Source organism: Mus caroli, unplaced genomic scaffold (assembly GCF_978045245.1).
Source record: "Mus caroli unplaced genomic scaffold, Mus_caroli_1 scaffold_8, whole genome shotgun sequence".
Lineage (NCBI taxonomy): Eukaryota > Metazoa > Chordata > Mammalia > Rodentia > Muridae > Mus > Mus caroli.
In genome coordinates this window covers 66381405-66404238 of record NW_028227263.1, presented here as the reverse complement: position 1 = coordinate 66404238, position 22834 = coordinate 66381405, and the positions used below count along the sequence as shown (strand labels likewise).

The 22834-nt window shown below is 52.6% G+C and overlaps 1 protein-coding gene across 5 annotated transcripts; it reads right to left on the bottom strand.

The window, feature by feature from the left end:
- Window positions 1–660: 660 nt before the first annotated feature.
- On the bottom strand, window positions 661–22660 carry Man2a2 (mannosidase alpha class 2A member 2). Of its 5 annotated transcripts, XR_015047859.1 has the most exons (25): window positions 22329–22660; window positions 21957–22154; window positions 20877–21029; window positions 20020–20277; window positions 19806–19950; window positions 19542–19713; window positions 19004–19131; window positions 18620–18793; window positions 18179–18365; window positions 15223–15400; window positions 14755–14957; window positions 14442–14624; window positions 14180–14294; window positions 13901–13968; window positions 13591–13756; window positions 12178–12414; window positions 11012–11134; window positions 10656–10770; window positions 10273–10406; window positions 9570–9711; window positions 7632–7768; window positions 4654–4854; window positions 4426–4533; window positions 3747–3884; window positions 661–3381 (listed from the first exon to the last, which is right to left on the bottom strand). XR_015047859.1 is itself a non-coding variant. In XM_021167655.3 (24 exons), the coding sequence occupies exons 3-24, from the start codon at window positions 21006–21008 to the stop codon at window positions 3229–3231; spliced, it is 3459 nt and encodes a 1152-aa protein (XP_021023314.1). In that variant the 5' UTR covers window positions 21009–21056; window positions 21957–22154; window positions 22329–22659; the 3' UTR covers window positions 661–3228. The 5 variants fall into 5 exon arrangements, 4 of the variants coding, with proteins under 4 accessions (XP_021023314.1, XP_029335640.1, XP_085697731.1 ...); XM_021167655.3 differs by lacking the exon at window positions 3747–3884 and having other exon boundaries at window positions 20877–21056; window positions 22329–22659; XM_029479780.2 differs by lacking the exon at window positions 3747–3884 and having other exon boundaries at window positions 22329–22659.
- Between the last annotated feature and the right edge of the window lie 174 nt (window positions 22661–22834).

Below are 22834 nucleotides of genomic sequence, written 5' to 3'. Positions count from 1 at the left end.
GCTACCTGCCTGGGGGGAAGGGATGGGAGGGAGAGGAGAGGAGAAGGAAATGTTTTGGCTTTGGCCCTTACTCTCCCGAGGATTAGTTCAGAGGCTTTACCAAGAGTTGGCTTTTTTCCTTGACCCAGTTACATGTGGCCCTCCCCCACATGTCACCTGAGCACCCAGACTGAAGAAACAGGCCTGCCTATCTTTCCAGAGGCAGCTCTGCTGACTGAACTTTTGAAAGGACACTGCTCTAAGTACTATTTTTTTTTTTAAAGATTTATTTATTTATTATATGTAAGTACACTGTAGCTGTCTTCAGACACTCCAGAAGAGGGCACCAGATCTCGTTACGGATGGTTGTGAGCCACCATGTGGTTGCTGGGATTTGAACTCTGAACCTTCGGAAGAGCAGTCGGGTGCTCTTACCCACTGAGCCATCTCACCAGCCCTCTAAGTACTATTTATGTATGTAAACAGCAGCAGGGAGGGCATGGTGTGCGTGCCTGTGAGCCTAGCCTGTGGGCAGCAGAGGCAGGAAGATTACAAGTTCAAGGCCAACCTGGCTCTCTATGGCAAGTCTGGGTTAGTCAGAGATACACTGCAAGACACTCCCAAGTGTGTGTTTGTGATTAAAATTTGTCCTGTCAAACAGATAACTTCACTGCACATCTCTGACCTCCAAAGAATATTCTTTATTCTGCACAGTTCCCTATCATTTGATTACAAACCATATGGTAGCAAATAAGACTTGCTGTAGGCACAACCCCCGCTCTGTGCTAAGCGTTCCCCACTCTTCATCTTATTCCTGTCACCAAGACATGAATAGGAAGCCGTGTGGCCTGAGCCTGGCAACATAAACCCTGGAGACCCTGCAAGAACTCAGCCTTGTCACTACTGAGTCTTTGGGTGCTGCTGGACAGACCCTAGTGACGTTCTCTGAGAAGTCAAAACACACTTTTCTCCAGCAGTGACAGAACTCACTGCAGACTCGTTCCCACCCACACAGCTGTATTGATTTAACCTGTTTCCTATAGCATGCTTTCAAGCTGTGTGTGTGTGTGTGTGTGAAAACCAATTTTTTAAACGTTCCCCCATTATATATTAGGTTTCATGTTATGTCTAGAAAAGGGTTTCCTAAATCAAGTATAAAAATATTTTTTTTCTGCTGGGCAGTGGTGGTGCACGCCTTTAATCCCAGCACTTGGAAGGCAGAGGCAGGCGGATTTCTGAGTTCGAGGCCAGCCTGGTCTACAGAGTGAGTTCCAGGACAGCCAGAGCTACACAGAGAAACCCTGTCTCGAAAAAACAAAAAACAAAAAACAAAAGTTTTTTTTTCCTCCCAGGTGTGATGATGGCACATGCCTTTAGTCCCAGCACTCAGGAGGCAGAGGCAGGTGGGGAATCTCTGTGATTTCCAGGCCAGGTTGGTTTACATAGTGAGTTCCAGCACAGCCAAAGGTACATAGTGAGACTAAAATAATAATTAATAATAATAATTTCGTTGTTTTCTTTTGCTTTTTTCCCTCTAGCCCTAGGTTGTTTTGTTTTGTTTTTGAAACAGAGAAGTCTCATAGGTAGGTAGCTGTCTCAAAGCACTATGAAAATATCCATCTCCCCCTCCCCTGCACTTGAAATCATATACTAAATTTCTATGTGCCTAGGTCTGTCTGACCTGACCTATCATGGCAGCTGAATTCACGCTGGCAGAAGAGTCCAAGTCCTTTGAGAACTCTGTTAAGACAGCTACTGCCTGTTGCCCGCCTTAGTGTCACCAGCCGTTCATCACCTCGGCCATTCAGAACTACTTCACATCCTCAGCCTGTCACTTTCCAGATGAATGCCAGAACCTGAAGAGTTCCAAAAAGTGTCCAACCTCGTGGGAATTGCACTGATGTTTATGGGTTGATTTGGGGAGAACCAGTCTTTACAGGGCAACTCACAGAACGCCTTGCTAGGTCTTCAGTTGACACAGGTTTCTTAGGTAGCTTATGGTTTTAAAACAGTGGCAATTATAATTCTTGTTTCCATCTGGAGTATGGGTTAGTAACACCAGGATACTGTTAAGTAGCAGCCTGCCGCCGGCCAGTTTCCGGCTCGGAGAGGAACGCCTGCACTGTCCGATTCTTCGGAAGCCTTTACTTACTGGTGACAGAGATCTTTACCTAGACTATGGGGCTTCTTTCTGGTCTCGGCTTACTAAGTTTTCGTAAGGATGGAACTTTGCTTTTACCAACTCTAATCGTTTATAGACAGATTCTCTATTGATTGAAGCAAAAACGAAGGTTCACCCAAGCACGTGACCTCCTAATTTTGTCTATGCCTTCCTCGTCCACATAGCGGGCAGGTAATACTTCTGCAGGTGGGAAACGAGTGAACCTCCTTAGCCCGCCAGGGGCCCCAGCACAGGATGCCTTCCCAAGACACCCAAGCACAGCCGTCTTGGAAACTCTGTTTCCATTCTAGGGAAAGGAATCCTGCCAGGATCCCCACAATGGGAACTTGTGGGGAGACTGGTGTGTGAGATAAAAAAGCAGGTCAGGGGGAGACACTCCCTACCCCTGTCACAAATCAACACCAAATGATCAGCTGAGAACTAGTGCGAGTACCTGAAGTGTTCCGTGGCCTCTGGCCTGGAGAGTCTCAAGCAAGCCCTTCCTGCCACCCAGCAGCCCCTAGCCAGGGCATGCAGGCCCAGTGGCACTCAGAGCAGAGCAGAACAGAAAGCAGCAAAGCCTTTAGGCTCTTAGGAGAATCAGGGACTCCTTCCACGCCTTTACTCCACTAATAATGGGCGCCTACCCCTCTCCTCCCAGAATCACCTTGCTCCTGTACCCTCATACTAGCACTGTGGGGTCCATATGACCCCACAGAGCAAGCTCATACCTGCAGTCATCTGGCGTGAGGTTGTCCCCCAGCCTCCCTGACCTCTTCTGCTTGTCCCCACTCTTCCTACATCCCATTTTGGGAAAAGGATGGAGCCTGAGTTGTGCCCAGCTGGGCACCTACTCACAGCCCAGGGCAAGGGCCTCCTCTCCCCTGTCTCTCTGCCCCCGCCGCCTGCTGATGTAAGAGCTGTTCCAAACGCAGGAGCAGCAATAGACAACGGAAGGGCACAGCACAGTCTGTCGGTTCTGAGGCAGAGCGGAGGGGAGACTTGGTGTGGCTTGTCCAGCTCAGTCTTGGTGTTAGGAGGCAGTCTCTGTGGATGAACTCTGTCTTCAGGCCACAAGAAGCCCTAGCCTAGCCCAAGCGCAGGCGGAAGGTGCCGATCTCCATGGGCTCCAGAGAGATGTCAGTGCTGTTGGAGGGTGAGGCCAGAGGGTATAGCAAAGTCAAGGAGGTTGGCTGCAGGAAGGTCACATCCAGGCCATGGAAGAGGCTCCCCAGGGCCAGCTGTGAAGAGAGGGGGCAGGGTGAGCCGGGCGCTGCTAACAGTGAGTAAAGTTCTTCCTTACACCGAGTACTGCCCTTTTGATTTTTTCTTTTATTTCTTTCTTTTTTTTTTGGTTTTTTGAGACAGGGTTTCTCTGTATAACCCTGGCTGTGGCTGTCCTGGAACTCACTTTGTAGACCAGGCTGGCCTCGAACTCAGAAATGCACCTGCCTCTGCCTCCCAAGTGCTAGGATTAAAGGCGTGCGCCACCACGCCCAGCCCTTTTGGGATTTTTGGAGACAGGGTTTCACGCTGTAATCCAGGCTAGCCTCAAACTCAGAGCAGTCCTGCCAAAGTGCTGGGTCTGTGTTGTGAGCCAACACACCTGGATTTCTGTCAGATTCTCAGAGCTAAGATGGTGTAACAGGACTCCAGTTCTTGGGAGATAGAGGCAGGCAGTTCAGGGATTCAACTCAGCTTCGACAACACAGTAAGGTTGCATCGAGCCTAGGTTATGTGTGACCTTGTCTCAAAAATAAAGAATAAAAATAAGAGAGAGAAATAAATAAAGTAAGAGGGAAACGGGCTGCCGGAAGCCACAGCCCTCCCAGAGCACCGAGCCTCAGACGGGGCACTGCTGCAATCTGCTAAAGTCCAAAGCTTGCCCAGGCTCCTCGTAGGAACTCTCACACCACGCTGTGTGAGCTGAGAACAGGGGCTGTCTGGGTTCACGGCTGAGTCACCAGAGCAAGCAACGTGCCAGCTTACACCATGAGCGATGCTCTGAAAAGGTGCAGAGGTTTTTCATTCTCAGGTTTCCCACTTCACTCTGAAAAGGTCTGTCCTCAGGAAACCCGAGGTTTCTAGCTCCATGCTGGTCTGAAATGGCTCCTGCCGAGTCCATTACCAAAAGCACACGTCAAAGGCCTCCCCTTAGTCTCCAGAGAGCCCCGAGGCTACTCCTCCTTCCTTCCTACTGACTGCCAGCCTTCCTCTAGGCTCTCAGTCTAGAGCTCTGCTGTCCTGACCAGGGCCCGTGCCTCCCACACTGGGACCCCACTCACCTTGCCTTGGCTTGTGGTACAGTTGAAGCCCAGGTTCTTGGCTTCAAGGCCACAGTCAAACCCCTTGCGGTGTAAGATGAGCGCAGCATCAGTTGCGGGCAAGGTGTCCTAGAAGACAGTCAGGCAGTGGCGGGTCAGCAGCACATCTGCCAAGAAGGCTGGACAGAGGAGAGCTGGGAGGAGGGCCGGAGCCTGGAGGTGAGGGTTAGCACTGACTGGGACACTCACCTCGGCTGGGAGCATGCGCAGATTGAGCAAATGGAAGTCACAGGGCAATGGAGAAGCCAGAGGGTGGAAAGAGCGCAGAGCAGGGCTGGTGCCCTGCCTCTTGGCCACGGGTAAGACAAGAGGAGGTGTGCTGAGGTACATGGATGTCAGGTGACTGAGGAGGGACGGGTAGCTTGTAGAACGCTCCTGCTCCTGATGCACCTGCAAGATGGACCCAAAACGTAAATGAGGGGACAGAGCCCCTCTAGGTGAAGGGGAGGCAGGCCAGCTCTTTTCAGAACAGCTTTCCTAGGTCACTTGGACTCTGACTGCCTGGATCCAGGCCCTGTACCTCCGACCCCTCAGAGGTGGCTACTAACTATGGCGCCCGGCTCACAGACAGCCAGGTGACCAGGCCCGCTTCTGTTTTCTTTAACACTATCACGAAGAATGTACTCTCAACGGTGCCATCACCCCACAGAGAGGAGTAGGCATGGACAACAGATAGACAGACAGACAGACAGACATGCTTCACTATGGACAGGCCTCTAATAGTGAGAGTCCCGAGGTAAGATGCCACATCCCTGTGTCGGCCAGACGCTCAGCTCCATGGGCCCCAGCTGGTAAGACTCCTCCTCAGGTGGCTCCCAGGAGGCCACATTCACAGGACTACATGGACTTCCTCCAGGGCCACACCATTTCTGTGTGCCCATCTCTGCTCCTACACAGTCACTGCCATCTGAGTGCCCTACACAGTCTCCCTTGGCTCTTCAAGCCCAGGCAGGGACTGTTCCCCTTCCATTTTGCTTCTGCAAAGTCTTCTTTTCTTTTCTTTTTTTTTTTTTTTTTTTTTTTTTGATTTTTCCAGACAGGGTTTCTCTGTATAGCCTTGGCTGTCCTGGAGCTCACTTTGTAGACCAGGCTGGCCTCGAACTCAGAAATCCACCTGCCTCTGCCTCCCGGGTGCTGGGATTAAAGGCATGCCCCACCACACCCGGCTTCTGCAAAGTCTTCAACATGCACTTCCTTGCCAATTTCTTTTTCCTATTCTTGGCTTACTTCAAGTCTCCAAGGCTTCCTGTTTCAGCATCTGAATCTGTCACCCCTACCTTGTCTTCCTACACAGCCACTCTGTTCCTTGTGGTCCTGACAGCTGAGGACAAATTCCTCCAGTATCCCTCCCTCCAGTCTTCCCATCTCCAGGCTCTGGCCAGGCACTGGGATCTTTAGGGTCTGCCCTGTCCCACACCCCCGTGTTCAAGCCCAGTTTGGCTCACAGAGTTTTCTGAAATAACAGAACCATTGCCTGCCACACCTTCACCTTCTGTGATAGCTACTGACAACCTGGAAACACAGCGGGGGGCGGAGAGGGGGCTTAAAGGTAATTTAAAAAAACAATTTATTATGATCATTTTGTGTATATAGGAGTTTTGTCTTTGTGCTTCTGTCTATACATATGTCTGTGCACTTTGGAGGCCAAAAGAAGACATTGGATCCCACGAACTGGAGTTATAGATGGTCCTGTGCTGCCCTGTGGGTATTGGGGGTCCAAGTGCAGGCTCTTATCTGCTGAGGAACCCCCAGTCCCTTGTGATTTTTTTTTTGGAGACAGGGTTCTTACTATGTAGTATTGGCTGCCCTGGAACTCTCTATGCAGACCAGGGGTCAACCTCACAGAGATCCACCACCTCTATCTTGAGACTGAGACAAGGAATGTAGCCAGTATGAGTGGAACCTGAACCTACTTCATCTTAATTCATTTCAGTAACCATAGATCAAAATAAATTCCAGCATGATGGTATAGACCTCTAATTCTAACCCTTGGGAAATAGAGGCATGGGGATTAAGTCTAGCCTGGGCTACATGACACCTTGTTTCAAAAGAAAAAAGAAAAAGAAAAAAAAAAGTAAGTAAACAGCCAACTCTAGGTAGCTGGGCAAGGTGGCATATGCCTGGGGTCTTAGCTACTTAGGAGGCTGAGCCTGGAGGCTCACTCAGACTCAGGAGTTCAAGGCCAGCCTAGGCAACAGTGAGACTAAAATCAAGGTTATCCAAGGATATCCTCATACCAAAAGGCCAGCCCAAGCTACATAAGACCTTACCTCAAACACCCAAACCAGACTGGAGATTTAGCTTAGTGGCAAAGCACTTGCCTACCATGGGCAAAGCCCTGGGTTCAATCCTAAATTTCAATAAAGTAAACGGGCGGCACATGTGGACGACAGTGGCTATGGTAGTCAGCACCATTTTAGCCTAAAGTTACAACTAGTCCCACTTCCATTCTGTCTTCCTGCCTTTGACTCTGTGAATGGGCCCCACTCACTGAGGCTGAGCCTGGTGACTGCTGTCTCCGGAAGCCGCCTTTCGCCTCTGCAGGCCCTGCAAGACCCCACTGCTCCCCTACCCTCACGCTCACAGCAGCTCTGGGCCCTGCTCACTAGCGGAGCCCAGGGCTGGCAGCATATTGGCCTGTATCCCCTGTTCCCACAGCACAGCAGGGGCTCAGCATCTACAGGGGGAGTAAGTGTCTAAGCCGCACCTCAGGGTTCTAGGCAGCAGACTCCAACTACAGTGCCAGGCCGCTCGCCCTAGGCCACCAAGGCCCTCCCTGACCCTTACCTTTGAGCTCCTGATTGTGTTGCTGGAAAAGATCAAGTCCCTAAACATGTCTGCCAGTTTGGAGAAAAAGCCAGGCTGGTGAGGCAAAGAAAACTGTGAGATGAGCAGTGCTGTGTCAAGGTTAGGAAGTGCTCAGGCTTGGGGTGGGAAGATGAAGGCAGGAAAGACAGAGGCAGGAGATGAACGTGACAAGGGCAAGGTGACAGGACGCGGCTGGGGAGGGACTGCGAAGCTGCATGAAATGAGTTAGCAAAATGCCAGACAGCCTCCTACCTCAGTGGTGGAAATAAGCTGTATATATATAATCTGCCCCTTGCCCTCTTCCAGCTACATTTGGGAACCCCCAGGGTTACCCACAGTGCAACAGGCCCAGATCTTACCTCCGGGCTCATCGTGGTCCGACGTTCTAACAGGAGGCGGAAACGGTTGCAGGTGATCTTGTTGTCTTTGAGCCCTTGGCCTAGTCCCCGGTTGTCATCCTGCATTAGCCTTCGGTCCAAGATCACCTCCAGCTGGCCTAAGGAAGGTAACAGTGAGCTCTGGCTTGCCAAATCCATGCCCGAGCAGACTCTCCACCTCAGGTCCTCAGGGGGGAAGCCATCGAGACAGACGAGCTGAGGTACTCAAGAGAGAATGACGGACTCCTGGTATGAGAGAGCAGGGTGTGAGTAACAGGAGGCCTAGAAAGGGGGCACTGACCATGGCCATTCACCTCTGCGACTCAGGGGTGGGACATGGGTGCAGGAGGAAACCTCTTAGGAATTGGCCCCAGAGAACACAGTCACCAGCAGCCAGAAAAGAGAAAGGCCTCTTTGTGGCACTGCTGCAGATTCCCCCATCTGAGATGGGCTTTCTCAGACTGGACAGACTCGTGGCTTGACACCTGCTCTCCTGCCTTTACACTGCCTGGCATCAGCTCGAAGGCCCAGCAATCCAGACTGGAGTGGGTGGCCTTGCTTGTCAGAAGCAGGCTGTGCTGAGGACAGGCATGAGGTAGAGGTTCAGCAAGGCCTCCAGTCTGGCCCACAGGACAGGAGAGGACCACCTCAGTAAACCATTTGGAATGTTGCATGGGACAGGGGTCTTGGCTGACAAGCTGACAGGTGTGAAGGAAGGCTAGCCCACACAGCCTTTCCCAGAGGGCCATGCTCCTTTCCATCTCCACAGTCCTGACTAGGATTTCTGTATTTTCTTTGGCTTTGTTCTCTGAGCAAGCACAGGAGGCTATCTCCAGCCCTAAAACATGTTCCTTGAGTAGACGATAATCACTCCCTAACATGCCATGTCCCAGAGGGGCAGACAGCTGACTGAGCAAGGACAATAGGCTGCATTCAGTTTGGAGGAGGACAAATCCCGAATAATCCTGGCAGAGGGTAGGAGAGCCATACCCCTCCCACGGAGGAGGCAGGCACCGCACTCGCCACAGTGTGGCAAGGCTTCAACCCTGCATTCGCTTCAGCCTTCACAAGCTCTACAGCCACAGACAGAAGGCTCTGGGGCCTGAGAGTCCATAAGTCACTGCTCATTTTGTCCCAAGGCTATGCAAACAGATAGGAGAGCTCCCGACTTGTCTCCGCACTCTCTCCACACCGAGGGCAGAAGCTCACATCTTGCCCATACCACACAAGTATTCCAACCACAGAGCTAAGTCTCAAGTCCTCCTGGTTTTAACTTTTTGTCTTGAGACAGTCTTACTAAAGTTGCTCAGATTGACCTTGAGTTCAGGGTGACCTTCCTCAGCCTCTCTGTGCTACTGGGCTTAGAACCCTTTGATTTGTAAGACTGTTGTTATCCTTTTTTTTACTGACCATTAGGAGCAAAATACGTATCTTTCTCCTTTCCTAAATATTCTACTGTAACCACTTAAGAGCTGCCTCCTCCCAGGCTGTGGTGGCCTTCACCTTTAATCCCAGCATTCAGGAGGCAGAGGTAGACAGTTCTTTGAGTTCAAGATTAGCCTTGTCTACAGAGTGAGTTCTAGGACAGCCAGGGCTATACAGAGAAACCCTGTCTCAAAACCAAAACAAAATAAAAAACAAACAAATGAATGAAAAAAATGAGAGAGAGAGATAGAGAGAGAGAGAGAAAGAGAGAGAGAGGAAAAGAAAAAGAAGAGCTGAACCCTTTGGTTGAAAGTCACCCTTCAATACTCAACTGCTTCCACCAAAAGACAGGATGCCAAGTGTGACTGAGAGGAAGGGGAGGGCTCACCCCCTTTTCCCCTCTTCAGGCTCTGGGGTGAGGGGACCTGGAGAGAGGGGAGGGAAGTCCACAGCATGGGCTGACTGGAACAAAGGGTAGGCTGGTTCCCTACTCACCATTACCGAGGCTGGAGACACCCAGAGCCTGGGCAGTGTGCAGCGTGAGGCGCCTCTGGGAATCTTGGATATAGGCCATGACTGGCATAGGGTAGAAATTAGCCTGCAGGGGCAGCTTCTTCAGATACTGTCGGGGCTGTATCTATAGGAAAGAGTTCGAGTCCAGCCTGGTTTGTGTTCTGAAGGGTTCTCAGTGTAAAGGTATTCCTGGCTGGCTGTTTGTCTGTCTGTCTGTCTGTCTGTCTATCTGTCTGTTTGTCTGACTGTTCAAGACAGGGTACCTCTATATAGTCATGGCTGTCCTGGAACTCACTCTGCAGACCAGGCTGGCTTCGAACTCAGAGATCTGCTTGCCTCTGCCTCCCAAGTGCTGGGATTAAAGGTGTGCGCCACCACCGCCCGGCCAGCTACTTTTCTCTAATTGTGTGTATGTATATAATATGTATGTATGGGTGTCCATGCCACACCACACATATGGAGGTCAGAAGACAACTCTATGGACTGCATTCTCTCCTCCACCTTAATGAGCACTCCAGGAATCAAACTCAGGCTGCCAGGCATAGGCAAGAGCCTTTACCCACTGAGCCATTTCACTGGTGTTCTATACTTGTCACCTGTTCTTGGCACCCCCACCCCTCCACACAGCTCCAGTTTTGGGGGCCATAAGCAGTATGAGTTCTGTCCCATGGGGCCCAAGAATTACCTGAAAGCCATTGAGGTCTGTGAAGAAAGTGCCCTGGCTGTCAATGTCCGTGCGGATGCGCAGGGCCAGTTCCTTGTTCACATAGTCCCTGATATCTACCTGGAATGACATGTCCAGAGACAGCCCCTCTACCCCTGGAAATACAGGGACAGCCAGAAGTGAGGTGAGCACAGCAAGGGACTATTCCAGTGAGGGGCTCCCCCACCCTATACCCCGGGGGCTCTCAGGGCACTGTTGGATGGACTTTTCCTTAAGAGAATCAAGCATCCCCGTGTCAAATGACGCGTCTGCTTGTCAATGACAACGGTGGAAGAGGAGCAGGTACCAGCCTGTGGGACTTATGGGACTTACACCTGGTGACCTTCCCTGCCCGCAGGGCTCACCTGGCAGGTTATAAAGTCGAATCACTTGGTGAAAGTGCTCATAATACACAGCCACCTCTGAGAAGAAAGGGCCTTCGGTGACACGCAGCACAGGAGGTTTCTTAGGGACGTAGGGCTGGAGAAAGAGCAAGTGGCCACTGAGCCCGCAGCACGGAGTACAAAGCAGCAGCAGCAAGCCAGGGCTGGTCAACAGAAATCATCGTCCCCGTGCTTTGGCCTGGGTAGGCCCAAAGCCACCACTAAGACCACAGCCCACCAACCTCCCCAAGGACAGTAAGGCAAAACCCGGTACGCCAGGCCCCTCCCAGGCTCTCCCCATGCACAGGTGCCCCCGTTCTGTGAGGCCTCTCAGGTACCTTAGCCTCGCTATCAGGCAGGAAGAGGTAGGCGCCACTCTTGTCCTTGGAGGTACGGGTGCCGTAGACGAGGAACTCCAGTTCCATCTGCTGCTCCTGCTCCTCATCCACCCGTCGGATACTCTGCCAAAAACCACAGCCCTGACCCCTGGCCCCACACCAGCTTGTCAGGTCTCCCCCTGGGAGGGCAGGGACTGACTTCCCCCAAAGAGCCAAGCCCAGTGCTACAGTTGGGATCTTAGGTGTTCCCCATAAGGGCTTGGTCGCACACCACTGCTACTAGGAGAGGTTGAGAAAACTGGGATCCTCCCACCGCTTCCTGGCTACGTTTTTTTTCCTTCCTTCCTTCCTTCCTTCCTTCCTTCCTTCCTTCCTTTCTTTCTTTTTTTTAAGACAGGGTTTCAGCCGGGCGTGGTGGTGCACACCTTTAATCCCAGCACTTGGGAGGCAGAGGCAGGCGGATTTCTGAGTTCGAGTCCAGCCTGGTCTACAAAGGACAGCCAGGGCTACACAGAGAAACCCTGTCTCGAAAAACCAAAAAAAAAAAAAAAAAAAAAAAAAAAAGAAAGAAAGAAAGAAAGAAAGAAAAAAAAGACAGGGTTGTGCTAGCTGACCTGGGATTCACCATGTAGACCAGGCTGGCCTCGAATTTACAGAGATCCACTTGTCTCGGTCTCTCCAGTGCAGGGATTAAAGGTATGTGCGAACAAACACAACTTCTTTCTCTCTCTTTTTTTTTTTAAGGGTCTCATGTTGCCTCAAACTTGCCATGTAGCCAGAGATGACCTTGAGTTTCTGATCCTACCCCCTCCACTGTTGAAATCACAGGTGTACCACAACAACCAACCCCTCTCTTGCATTCTGGCTGTGAAGTCATTTCCTCTGCTGTGGTGTGTTCTCTGCCACGGCCGTGCTGCCTAACCACAGGCCCAAAAGCAATCGGTCTGCCTGACTGTAGGATCAAAGCTCAGAACCGTGAGCCAAATAAACCTTCTCTCTTTACAAGTCACTGACACAGTAGAAGATGATCAACACTTGGCAACTGCTAAATCTCTGTGAGTCAGGTGACAGGAGGGCACATGGGAGCAGGAACAGCTATGCACAAGCCCCCTGACACCCATGCCTTCCTCTGGCCCCTCCCCACCTCCCCTGGCCTGGCGCTTTACCTTGAGAAGCCCAGTATGGCCGGAGAACCAGACCTGCATGTAGCGATTGCTGATGGCGAAGTCGCTGGCGCCGGAGTCCACAACACGGACAGGGAATGCTGATTGCCTGGTGACGGACAGCTTCACGCCGTTCAGGTAGACACGCACGGAAGACTGCAGCGTGTAGGGCCCATCGAGATCTGGCTGCAGCTGCAGCACACCCAGACCCAGGGCTGGCAGGCGGACGGGTACTGACACCTGTGAGCATGGGCGGTAAGCAGCGTCAGCCCAGACAGGCCTTCTGCCCTCCATCCTGACCTTGGCGTTCTGCTTTCTGAAGCTAAGCACCGAGCCCTGCATTTCTATCTGAAGAATGCCGTCTGTTTGGGGACCCTGGTTCTGAGTCCCAGTGTCCTTCTGCACACTCGTCAGCAAAGGCACACAGCGCCTGCCCACCCGAGGTGACAGCCTAGGGCCCGGAGCAGGCTTCACACAGACTGAGTGGCTGTAGGCAGTGACTTAACCTCTGTTCCTGGGGGAATGAGGGGTGGCATCACTGTGTGCGCTCCTGAGAATTTAAATGAGACCCGGGAGCGATGTGCATCTTTGTATCCTGCAGTCAGGATGCTGAAGCAGAGATCTCCAGTCTGAGGCCAGCCTGGATTATGCAGTAAGACTTTTGTGTTAAAAACTTTTTGTTTTGTTTTTTGTTTTTTCGAGATAGGGTTTCTCTGTGCAGCCCTGGCTGTCCTGGAACTCACTCTGCAGACCAGGTTGGCCTCATAGAGCTCCTCTTGCCTCTGCCTCCTGAGTGCTGGGATCAAAGGTGTGTGCCATCACTGCCCGGCTAAAACTTCTTTCTTAACAAATTGATTAAAGATGCACATCTCTCTCTCACACACACACACACAGCTAAGGCTGACCTTAACTTCTGCTCCTCCTGTCTCCACCTCCCAGTGCTCGGCTACAAGCCCGTGCCACCACACTTGGCTTTCTGCAGTGTGGGGGAGCTTAATAATAATTCAATTATTCATTGAATAATTAAGCACTTAGAGCAGAGCCTAGCATGAACTACATCTGAACATTTATTTTTCATGAATACATAATAAGTCAACACACTAAATCCTCACTAGAAGCTTAAGCCCAGGAATGAGACAAGACCCCATCACAGTGTAGTAAACAATAAATACTTGTTGAGTTGGCTGAGGGTGCTTGCTGTCTTGGCTATAACTGTTACCACACTGTCCTCAATATCCTTTTAAGGACGCTCAAATCCCAATAGTGATTGTCCTTTGGGCAACGCCTCTCCCTGGCCACCTGCTTCCATCCCAGGGAGTAAGCAGGGCACAGCAGGGGAGTGGGAGGCAGGTGTTCGTGGGGAGTGAGGCCCCAGGAGAGGTACTGACAAGCGGGGAGGGCTGTGCACTGCCTCACCTGGTAGACATCAGGGACCATGTCCGTGGCCGAGCTCCAGTGCACACTGATCTGCACAGACAGGGGCTGGCCCTCCTCTGAAAGGACGCGCACCCGGGGCGAGTTGACCAGCAGGGACACCACACTGAGCCGCTCCTGTTCCAGCGGGTTAAATACCACCACAAACCTGGGGGTGGAAGGTGGGCTGACCCAGGAGCTTGCTGTGGCAGAAGGGCAGAAGCAGCAGCCAGAACAAGGGGCCCCTACACTGGAATCCAAGGGCCGCTCTGGGTTGGAGGTGCCTCCGTGAACCTCACCAGGCCTGGCTCACCTGGGTGAGGAGTCCAGCTGGATCACCGTGCGCTCGGGCAGGGCATCATGGCTCACACGGCTGTCATCCTGCAATGTCGTGGGCAGGAGGGAAGAATGAGGACTACGCTCAACCTCCTCCCACCCCAGCCTGTCCAGGCCACCAACCACCTTAAGCATGGAACTAGGACCCCAAAAACAAGAAAGTGGGGAAAAGGAATGGTCCCCACAGCTAGCAGCTCTTGAGATAGTACCCACCCACACCAGAGGATCTCTCAAGCAGAGGTAGGAGGGGGCCCACCATTTGGAGGAAGGGTGTCCCAGGGTCAAAGCTGTAGGTCTCCTGGTCCCCCAGTACCAGGTAGTGGGCAGCATTGATGATAACCTGCTTGAGGCTGACCAGGGAACGCAGCAACCTGTGGGGAGCAGGAGAGGACGCTGAGAGCAGACAGCCACAGGGAGGCCGTCTGCTCTGCCAACAGGACCAGCCCTCAGCAGCCGACCACCCGATCACCCACGTAGCCATTCTTTGACATGGCAAGGGAAGCAGGGCTGGCTCCTACCTGACTCCATAGTCTACCACTACTGCCTCCTTGGCAGTTCCCGTGATGGCATCGTGGTGCTGGAAGAGGCCCAGTGTACGCCGAGCTTCCGTCAGAAGAGCAAAATCAGACAGCGGGTACTGGCCAGCCAGTCCAGAACGGCGGGCATGGGCCAAAGCCAGGCTGTATAGAATCTCTGCCCCACTACCCAGAGAAAGAAGTCAGAGCCTTCCTGTTCTAGCCAACGTCGCTCCCACGGGCCACCCACACACTGAAGGGGTCCTCTCCCACCCAGCCCCTCCTAACTCAGCAGGGGGAGGTGGGCAAGTCTCACCGCAGGTGGGCTTCTAGGACTCGGTCCAAGCTCTTGTAGAAAGGCCGGGAGGTGTAATAGCCTGTCCAGTAGTGGTCCTCCCGGTCAGCGTAGGAGAAGAAGTCCCCACTCAGGACAGGAAACCCTGGAGGCCGGGCACCAGGCTCTACTCCTGTCCTCTTATACAGGGCATCGAAATACTCAGAGAGGGTCCCAAACTGGGCCTGTAGGGACCCAAAACGAACTACCATCAATTACAGAGCCTCCTGGGAACACTGGCCACAATATTCATCCTATGATGCTAGTAAAGACGGGTGACGACTTTGCCTAGCAAAAGACAGGACCTCTGGGTGTCCTGCTCTTTTGGGCCTAGAAATCTTGCTCAGGAATGACAGTGGAGCCCTCAGCAGAAGGCTTGGCTGTTAAAGGAAGGCCCAGGAGGGAGCACCGTAGCTTCATACCCACAGGTCTGTATATGTGTGCCCCCACCTGCACATGGAACTCAGGCTTGCTGTTGAGGAAGTCAAAGAGCCGCTGGTAGTTGAAGAACTGGGCATCCCATTCCTGGGGCTTGTCATACCGGAAGTCATCACCCAGTGGCACAAGGAGGACGTTGCTTCGGAACAGCCTGGACTTCTTCCGGTACTGGTCCAGGAGCAGGGCTGCCCTGGAAATGGAGATGGTCACAGGCCCAACATGAAGCCCCAGGCTTAAAAGACCAGTGAGGGAGCTGCAAGGATGGCTCAGTGGATCAAGTACTTGCCACACAAGCGTGGTAACTGGAGTTTAGGCACCCTCCCCTCCAACATATAAATAAATGCCAGTGTGCATGGTGGCAGAACTGTAGTCTCAGCACCCAGAGGGTGGAGACAGAATCCCCAGAGCAAGCTGCATGCTTACACTAAGCCAATACTAGAGATGGGCACTGCATTCCACTGAGAAACTTCTCAATGAATAAGGTGGGAAGACACCAAGGAAAATTTCTGATGTTAACCTTGGCTCGCCATATACATTCACGGATCCGCATACACGCTCACAAATGTGGGTTCGCACACATGCAAACTATGCCTGGTGGCACTTGCTTGCATTTAACTCCGGCCCTTGGGAGGCAGGTGAGTTTGAGACTGGCCTGATCTATACAGCAAAGTTCAGGCCGGCTAGGGTGACATAATGAAATCCTGTCTCAAGAGAAGAAAAGGAAGCCCGGCAGTGGCAGCACACACCTTTAATCCCAGCACTAGGGAGGCAGAGGCAGACACATTTCTGAGTTCAAGGCCAGCCTGGTCTACAAAGTGAGTTCCAGGACAGCCAGGGCTATACAGAGAAACCCTGTCTCGAAAAGAAAAAGGAAAAGGAAAAGAAAAAGGGAAAGGAAAGGAGACCCTGTGAAGAGCTAGGCACAGAGGCGCATGCTTGTAATCCCAGTCCGCGGGAAGTTGAGGCCAGAGGACTCCATGTTTGAGGCCAACCAGGTGTACATGGGAAAGGCCTACTGGGTATGGGAGCATGTTCCTATACACCCAGCACTTTGGTGGAGATCAGTAGTTCAAACCCATCCTCATTCACACAGCAAGTTCAAGGACAGCTTCAGCTAGTGAGACTCTATCTAGAGCTCCACCCCCCCACACACACACACATAAAATGGCACCTAACTTGAACTGTATGAGAACATTTTTTAAATCTATACTATTGGAGGCTGGCAAGATGGCTCAGCGGTTAAGAGCACTGACTGCTCATGGAACTCAGGCTTGCAACAGCAAGGACCCAAGTTCAAATCCCAGCAACCACATGGTGGCTCACAACCATCCGTAATGAAATTTGATGCCCTCTTCTGGAGTGCCTGAAGACAGCTACAGTGTACTTACATATAATAAATAAATAAATCTTAAAAAACATCTATATTATCAAGCCGGGCGTGGTGGCGCACGCCTTTAATCCCAGCACTCGGGAGGCAGAGGCAGGCGGATTTCTGAGTTCAAGGCCAGCCTGGTCTACAGAGTGAGTTCAGGACAGCCAGGGCTATACAGAGAAACCCTGTCTCGAAAAACCAAAAAAAAAAAAAAAAAAAAAAAAAAAAAAAAAAAAAAAAACATCTATATTATCTACCCATCAGAACCTTATAGCGAGTCATTAGAAGCTTTTTTTTTTTTTTTTTTTTTTTTTTTATAATTTTAGAATTTTAGAATCCCAACACTTACAGGCTGGAGCAAGAGGATTGTTGCAAGTTTGGGGTCAGCCTGAAGTACACAGTGAGTACCAGGCAAGCCAGAGATGTATGATAAGACCTTGTCTCCAAAAACAAAAAAGACAAAACAAAACAAAACAAAACAAAAAAACAAACAAACAAACCAGAAAAGTCGCCTTCAATGTTGGACTGCTGCTACATATTACACCCTCACATTTAGATCACCCTAAACCAGCGCTTTTATAGGAGTCTAATTTTAGTCACAGTAACATCTTTGAAGTCCCTTACTAGTCTCTCCAAAGGGACAGGCCTTTTTTCTCAGGGTAGAGGCTCTCAGGCAAATCTGAACAAGCTTTGGCCCATTGCCTGGCCTAGAGCTGACCCCGAGAACCTGAGTCCACTGAAGGACGACAGCTGGGAGTTTGCAAGAAAGGGTCCCAGTGTATGAACTGTTTAGGGTGAGTGCCCAGCACAGCAAGCAACACAGGCCTACAGCCTCAGCACTTGGAAAGCAGAGACAGGCAGGCCTCTTGAGTCTGAGGCCAGCCCAGTCTACAGGTCAGCCAGGGCTACACAGTAAGACTCTGTCTCAGGAAGATGAAAAAGAATTGTTTAGGCTGGGGATGTAGCTCAGTGGTAAGGTGCTTGCCCAGGCCTCACAAGCAGAGCTCTGGTTTGGGCATAACTGGGTATCTAGCAAGGCATGCTTATAACCCTAGCATTCAGGAACTGGAGGCAGATTTGAGACCAGCCGGCTCGGAATACAAGAGAGCCTATCTCAAAAACAAAAGCAAAAAACAAAAATGAAAACAAAACAAACAAACAAACAACCCAGCAGGGGCTAGGGGTGCTTCCCAAGTCTATTAGGACATCCTCACGGAGGAAACTAAAAGCATTCTGGGAAAGATGTTTGCTTAGTGCCACTCTGCCGTTCCCATTCCCAGGGAAGCGCCAAGGAGTCACTACTGCAGACTCTGGCCTAAACTCACCCCCAAAGTCTACCCTTTTTTCCAGGTATGGTCAGCACCATGCAGTCCCATGTGGCACAACCAAGACCAGAAACCAGGTTTCAGCCTAACTCCTCTTTGGAGTAAAATGTCAACACCAGCTGGGTGTGGCAGCAAAGTCCTGTGGACCCCAGAGACTGGGGTAAGAGGATGGAGTTGGAGCCTGCTGGGGCTACATAGCGAGACCATACAAAGCTCAAAACTCCAAACCCAAAACCCAGCACCTGGTCCAAGCAGGGCTGACAGCAGATACCTGTCTGCCACATTGGCTTCTGTAATAGCCCGGGGTGGCACCTTCCAAGGGCAATTGATTCTCCCACCCGGCAGACGTTTGAAATCAAACTGGCAGCAGATCTTGGGATCGGGGCCACAGGTGTGTGGAACGTCGTAGCTGTAGAAGGGCATCATGTGGCAAAAGATGTCTGTGCTGGAGTCTGAATCTACAGAAAACATACCACAGGGTCAGCCACTGGCAGACAGCCTGAGAAGCTGGGCACAGGGATGTAAGAGGTGTGCAGGTTCATGTCACCCATAGGCAGCCCTGAGAGACACTGAGGTTGCATGTATGTAGGCTGAGAATAGGACATGGGGCTCCCAGGTCCACAGCTCCTGTGGGAGATGTGCCCACAGAAGCCAGCAGAGGTCAACATGACTCCACTGCTACAGTACCCATGCGTGCCCCTCTTGGCCTTACCCCACATCTGCCTCCACATGAACTCCAGGCTATGAGTGGCAGCAAAGTGCTTCTTGATGGCATAATGCACCCTCTGAATCAGCATGCTGGTCAGGTTGGCACGGCGCAGCAGGTAAGGCATGGTGGAGCTGTGTCCAAAGGGGTCCACTGCCCAGCCTGAGCGCGGGGTTGCACCTAAGGACGGCACAGAAGTCAAAGGCCTGAATACCTTGGGGACTGGCCCCTGGCCTCTTGGTGCCTGGGAGGCCAGCTCCTGCCTCACCCATCAGACAGGCTGCATGAGCCTAAAAAGGAACAACTAACTCCCTGCCAACCCCTGGACCTCACAGCACCTTGCCCCACACCAGCTCTGGGGCAGAGTCGAGCTCCCGTGCCTGCACTTACCCAGGTTTCTCTCCAGCCACTGGTGTCCCTCAATGAGCTGGTCAACCAAGGCAAAGTAATGGGAGTTGGCCTCGTCGGGCATCACCCATCCGCCTGTCGCAATCTCCAGCTGCCCATTTCCCACCAGCCTAAGGATGAAGCACACTTGGGATGAGGCGGGGACCTTTCCATTGGTCCCGGCAGCCAGAGGATGGCAGGGACTGCATGCAGTGGCCTCCACCAACCAGTTCACCCACGTGATGTGTCTGATAACCAACAGCGTGCTCACTCAGCCTCCTTTCCCTGCAGCCCACTCGGCCCTGTCTTGGTTGGTTATTTCAGGACCCCCTTCTGTGCTCAGAGGCAGAGGTCCCACACTTCTCCCTCATTGCCCCAAGCATTCGATTTCTCTGCACACTAACAGACCTTCAGTTCCCCACTCCTGCCACAGCTCAATCTCCCTGCCAGCTTGTCAGCCACACAATGAGACAAGCCCAACCTACCCATCTGGGTCTTAGATAATGACCGACCTTCTCACATCTTCCCAACCACCACTGACCTTCGAACTGCTGCCCTCTTTTGGGCACTGATGTTGTCCCACCACTTGGCGAAGAAGGAGACTTCTGCCCAGAGAAAGCGCCGCCGGGGGTCTTCCTGCAGCTTGGACACCATGCTGTTGAGGATGTGCTGGGTCTGTTCCGTGTAGTACTTGTCAAAAGTCTTGATCCAGCCTGGGGGAGCCAACACAAGGTCCCCTCAATATGCCACATACTTCAGTCACACCCTCCTCATGCCTGTCATCTGAAAGCTGCTGGCCCTTCACCTGGATCGTTGTGGGAATGAGGCACCACAAACACTTGCAGGTCTTCAGTGTCCCAGTCGTTTGGGCTGTAGGAGATGTCAAAGCCTTGCCTCCACACGCCACCCTCCACATTGTCAAACGGCAAGTCCTCAGACACAGTTAACATCTGCAGGGGAGGAATGCAGCTCAGTGCCTGTCTGAGTGGGAGAGGGTCCCTGCCAACTCCAACTCTTACCTGTAGTTCTGGCTTCTGACCCCGTCCCCCCAAAGCAAACTGGCAGTCCTGGGGGGAGACGGAGAAGAAGCTGGGCCGGGGCTCCGGGAGCACAGCCCAGGAGCCGTTGGCAGTATGGTAGGGCAGCAGGGCTGGTGGGCCCTCTGCATTGGCTGTCAGTTCCAGTACAGAGTCCTTGATATGGCTTATGATCTCATGGTTTTCCTCCAGCAGTTGTTCCAGCTGTTCAATCCGGTTCTGTAGCACAGAAATTTGGCTCTGGGAAAAAAAAAAAAAAAAAAAAAAAAAAAAAAAAACAAGAACAGAAAGGCATCATCACTCAGGACCAGGCGGTGTGACTCTGATTGCCCTCTCCTCAGATGTCTCAAGCATGGTGCTGAGGACTGCGTTCAGCTTAATGGAAAAGCAATATGGTGGTCAATCAGCATCTGCCAGAAACTTAAGTCAGGCTATCATTACACAAGGCAACTTTCTTGTTCCCCTCCTCCTTCTCCTCCTCCTCCTCCTCCTCCTCCTCTTCTTCCTTCTCCTCCTCCTCCTCCTTCAGCATTGTTGCTTTTCACTTCCTGTTACAGCTAGGAGCATAGCTCCCTGATAGAGCATGTGTTTAGCATGCGCCAGCCCTTGGGCATCCATCTCCACAAGAAGGACAAATCTGCCTAGGAATGTCCCTGGGCTACAGATACATACATAACTCAGTTGTAGATCGTTAGTGTTGCATGCGCGCATGCCCATGAGGAGGCTCTAGGTCCAATCTCTAAGACAAGGGGGGAGGGGATTGCTCTTGTCCGGTGCTGACAAGACTCTCCTGAGCCCAGGTGACTTGCATTTGAAGAAGAGAATGAGGCGTGACTCACCCTGGGGAAGTTCCCACCATTCTGATGTCTGGCAGGATCATGCTGCACTCGGTCCAGCATGAGGTACAGAGAAAAGACGGCCACACAGAAGATAGCAGCCCCACACACCGTCACCTGCTTTTTCAGCTTCATACTGACCCAGGAGGCACGTTCCTGGCAGGAGAGACACCACCTGTAGGTCTGGCATGCAAAACCCTTCTGTTGGTGTTCCTAACAAACACTCTGTGGATTCCCAAGGAGAACCGACTTGCTCGACTCAGGGTAAAAAAAGCAAGCACGCTTCCAAGTACCAAATCTTGGCTATGACTCCCAACACACAAGTAGCACATATATTTGGGGCTGGTCCTGTAGGAGAGGAGTTCTGTTTCCCCTCAGCCCAAGCTATAGAAACCAGGATGTGGGATGTGGGGGTGTAGTAGGTAAAGAGGCACTTGCAGCCAAGCCTGACAACCAAAGCAGTTCATTTGATTTCTGAGACGTACATGCACATAAATAAATGTAACACATTCAAACAAACAAACAGGGATAACAGAGCCCCAACTCTGACCCACACTTCATTACAAAACCACTGATTGATTGCAAACAGCTTGCTCAGGACTCTGAGAAGGCTCTCCCAAGCCACGTGTTTCCTCCCTTCAGATGTATATATAAATACAAGAGGTTTTATTTTGTTTGACTTAGGGGTACAATCACCAGCTGGAGAGACAGACAACCCCCCCCCCACACACACACACACCCTGCCTCCCCTGTGACCTCCTGGGGCTGACTGGAACTCAGCAGAAACAGTGCCTGGCCCAGATCCTGTCTCAGAGAATACAGAATGGATTTCTTTTAAGAGAAAAAGAAATGCCCATGTTTCTAACACAACCCAGTTCTAGGATTGTCCCCGTCAGTACTGATTCCTGCTGTGCAAAACTTCCAGTCCTGGCTTCCAGAGTGCTTTAAAGGGACTCTTAGGAAGCTAGCGGCGAGACTGATAAAGTCCCCAGGGTGGCGGAAGCCAGGCACAGCGGCTCGGAAACGGGGCAACTCGAGACGACCCACAGTGCCCGCCGCCACCGCCCGCGAGTCCCCACTTGCCTGCCGGAGGAGGGAGGACGCTAGCTGCTGAAGGCGCGTGGGCGGGACCGCTCTCTGGAGTCTGCTCTTCGGGCCCTGGTGCTGAAAAGCTCTGTCACCTCAGCCTGCGTCCTACTTAATGCGATCTGATTCCGCTCAGGAGCCTCCGGGCAATATTTTTAGTCCCTGGAGATTGGGTCCGGGCCAAAGAGGGCGGAGCTAGGGAGCAGGAGCTGGGTCACCGTGGGGCAATTACCTGCCGAGATGTAACCCCCCCCTCCTCCGGCCCGCCCAGCCCCCCTCCGGCCCTCGGGGCTCAACCGGCACCCGGGGGCCGCAACGCTCGCGGCCTGCAGGCTGGAGTCCTCGCCCACGCCCCGCCTGGCCCGTTACCGTACGCGGCCGGCCTCCGCGCCGCTCGGGACCCGGCCGGCCGAGACGCCACTGCTCGCATCCCCGGGGACCGCGGCCCGCGCGCAGGCTAAGACGGACGCCTGGCCACCCACCGCCCCTGCTCGGCCCCGCAGCCGCGCTCCCGCGGGGGCCAGGGCCGCTGCGCGCTCCCTGCGCTCGCCCCGCGCCTGTGCTCCCGCGCTCCCGCCTCCACGGGGCCGAGCGGTGCGCCCGGCAGGAGGAGGGGCGCGGGGGACCGCGCGCAGCGTCCCCTAGTGCCGGGTCCCGCCGCTGCCTCGCCCCCCGCCGGGTTCCGCAGCGCCCCCTGGCACCCGACTCGGTCGCCTCCCGCTGGGTCGGTGCCGGGGTCCGCTATGGCTGCGGGGCGGCTGTGCGCAGCCGTTGACCCGGCAGGGCGGGAGTGGCGGAACCCCAGCAGGGCCGCGCCACTGTTTCTTGTTGTGTTTTGTTTTTTGGGTTTGTTTGTTTGTTTGTTTTTTCTTTCT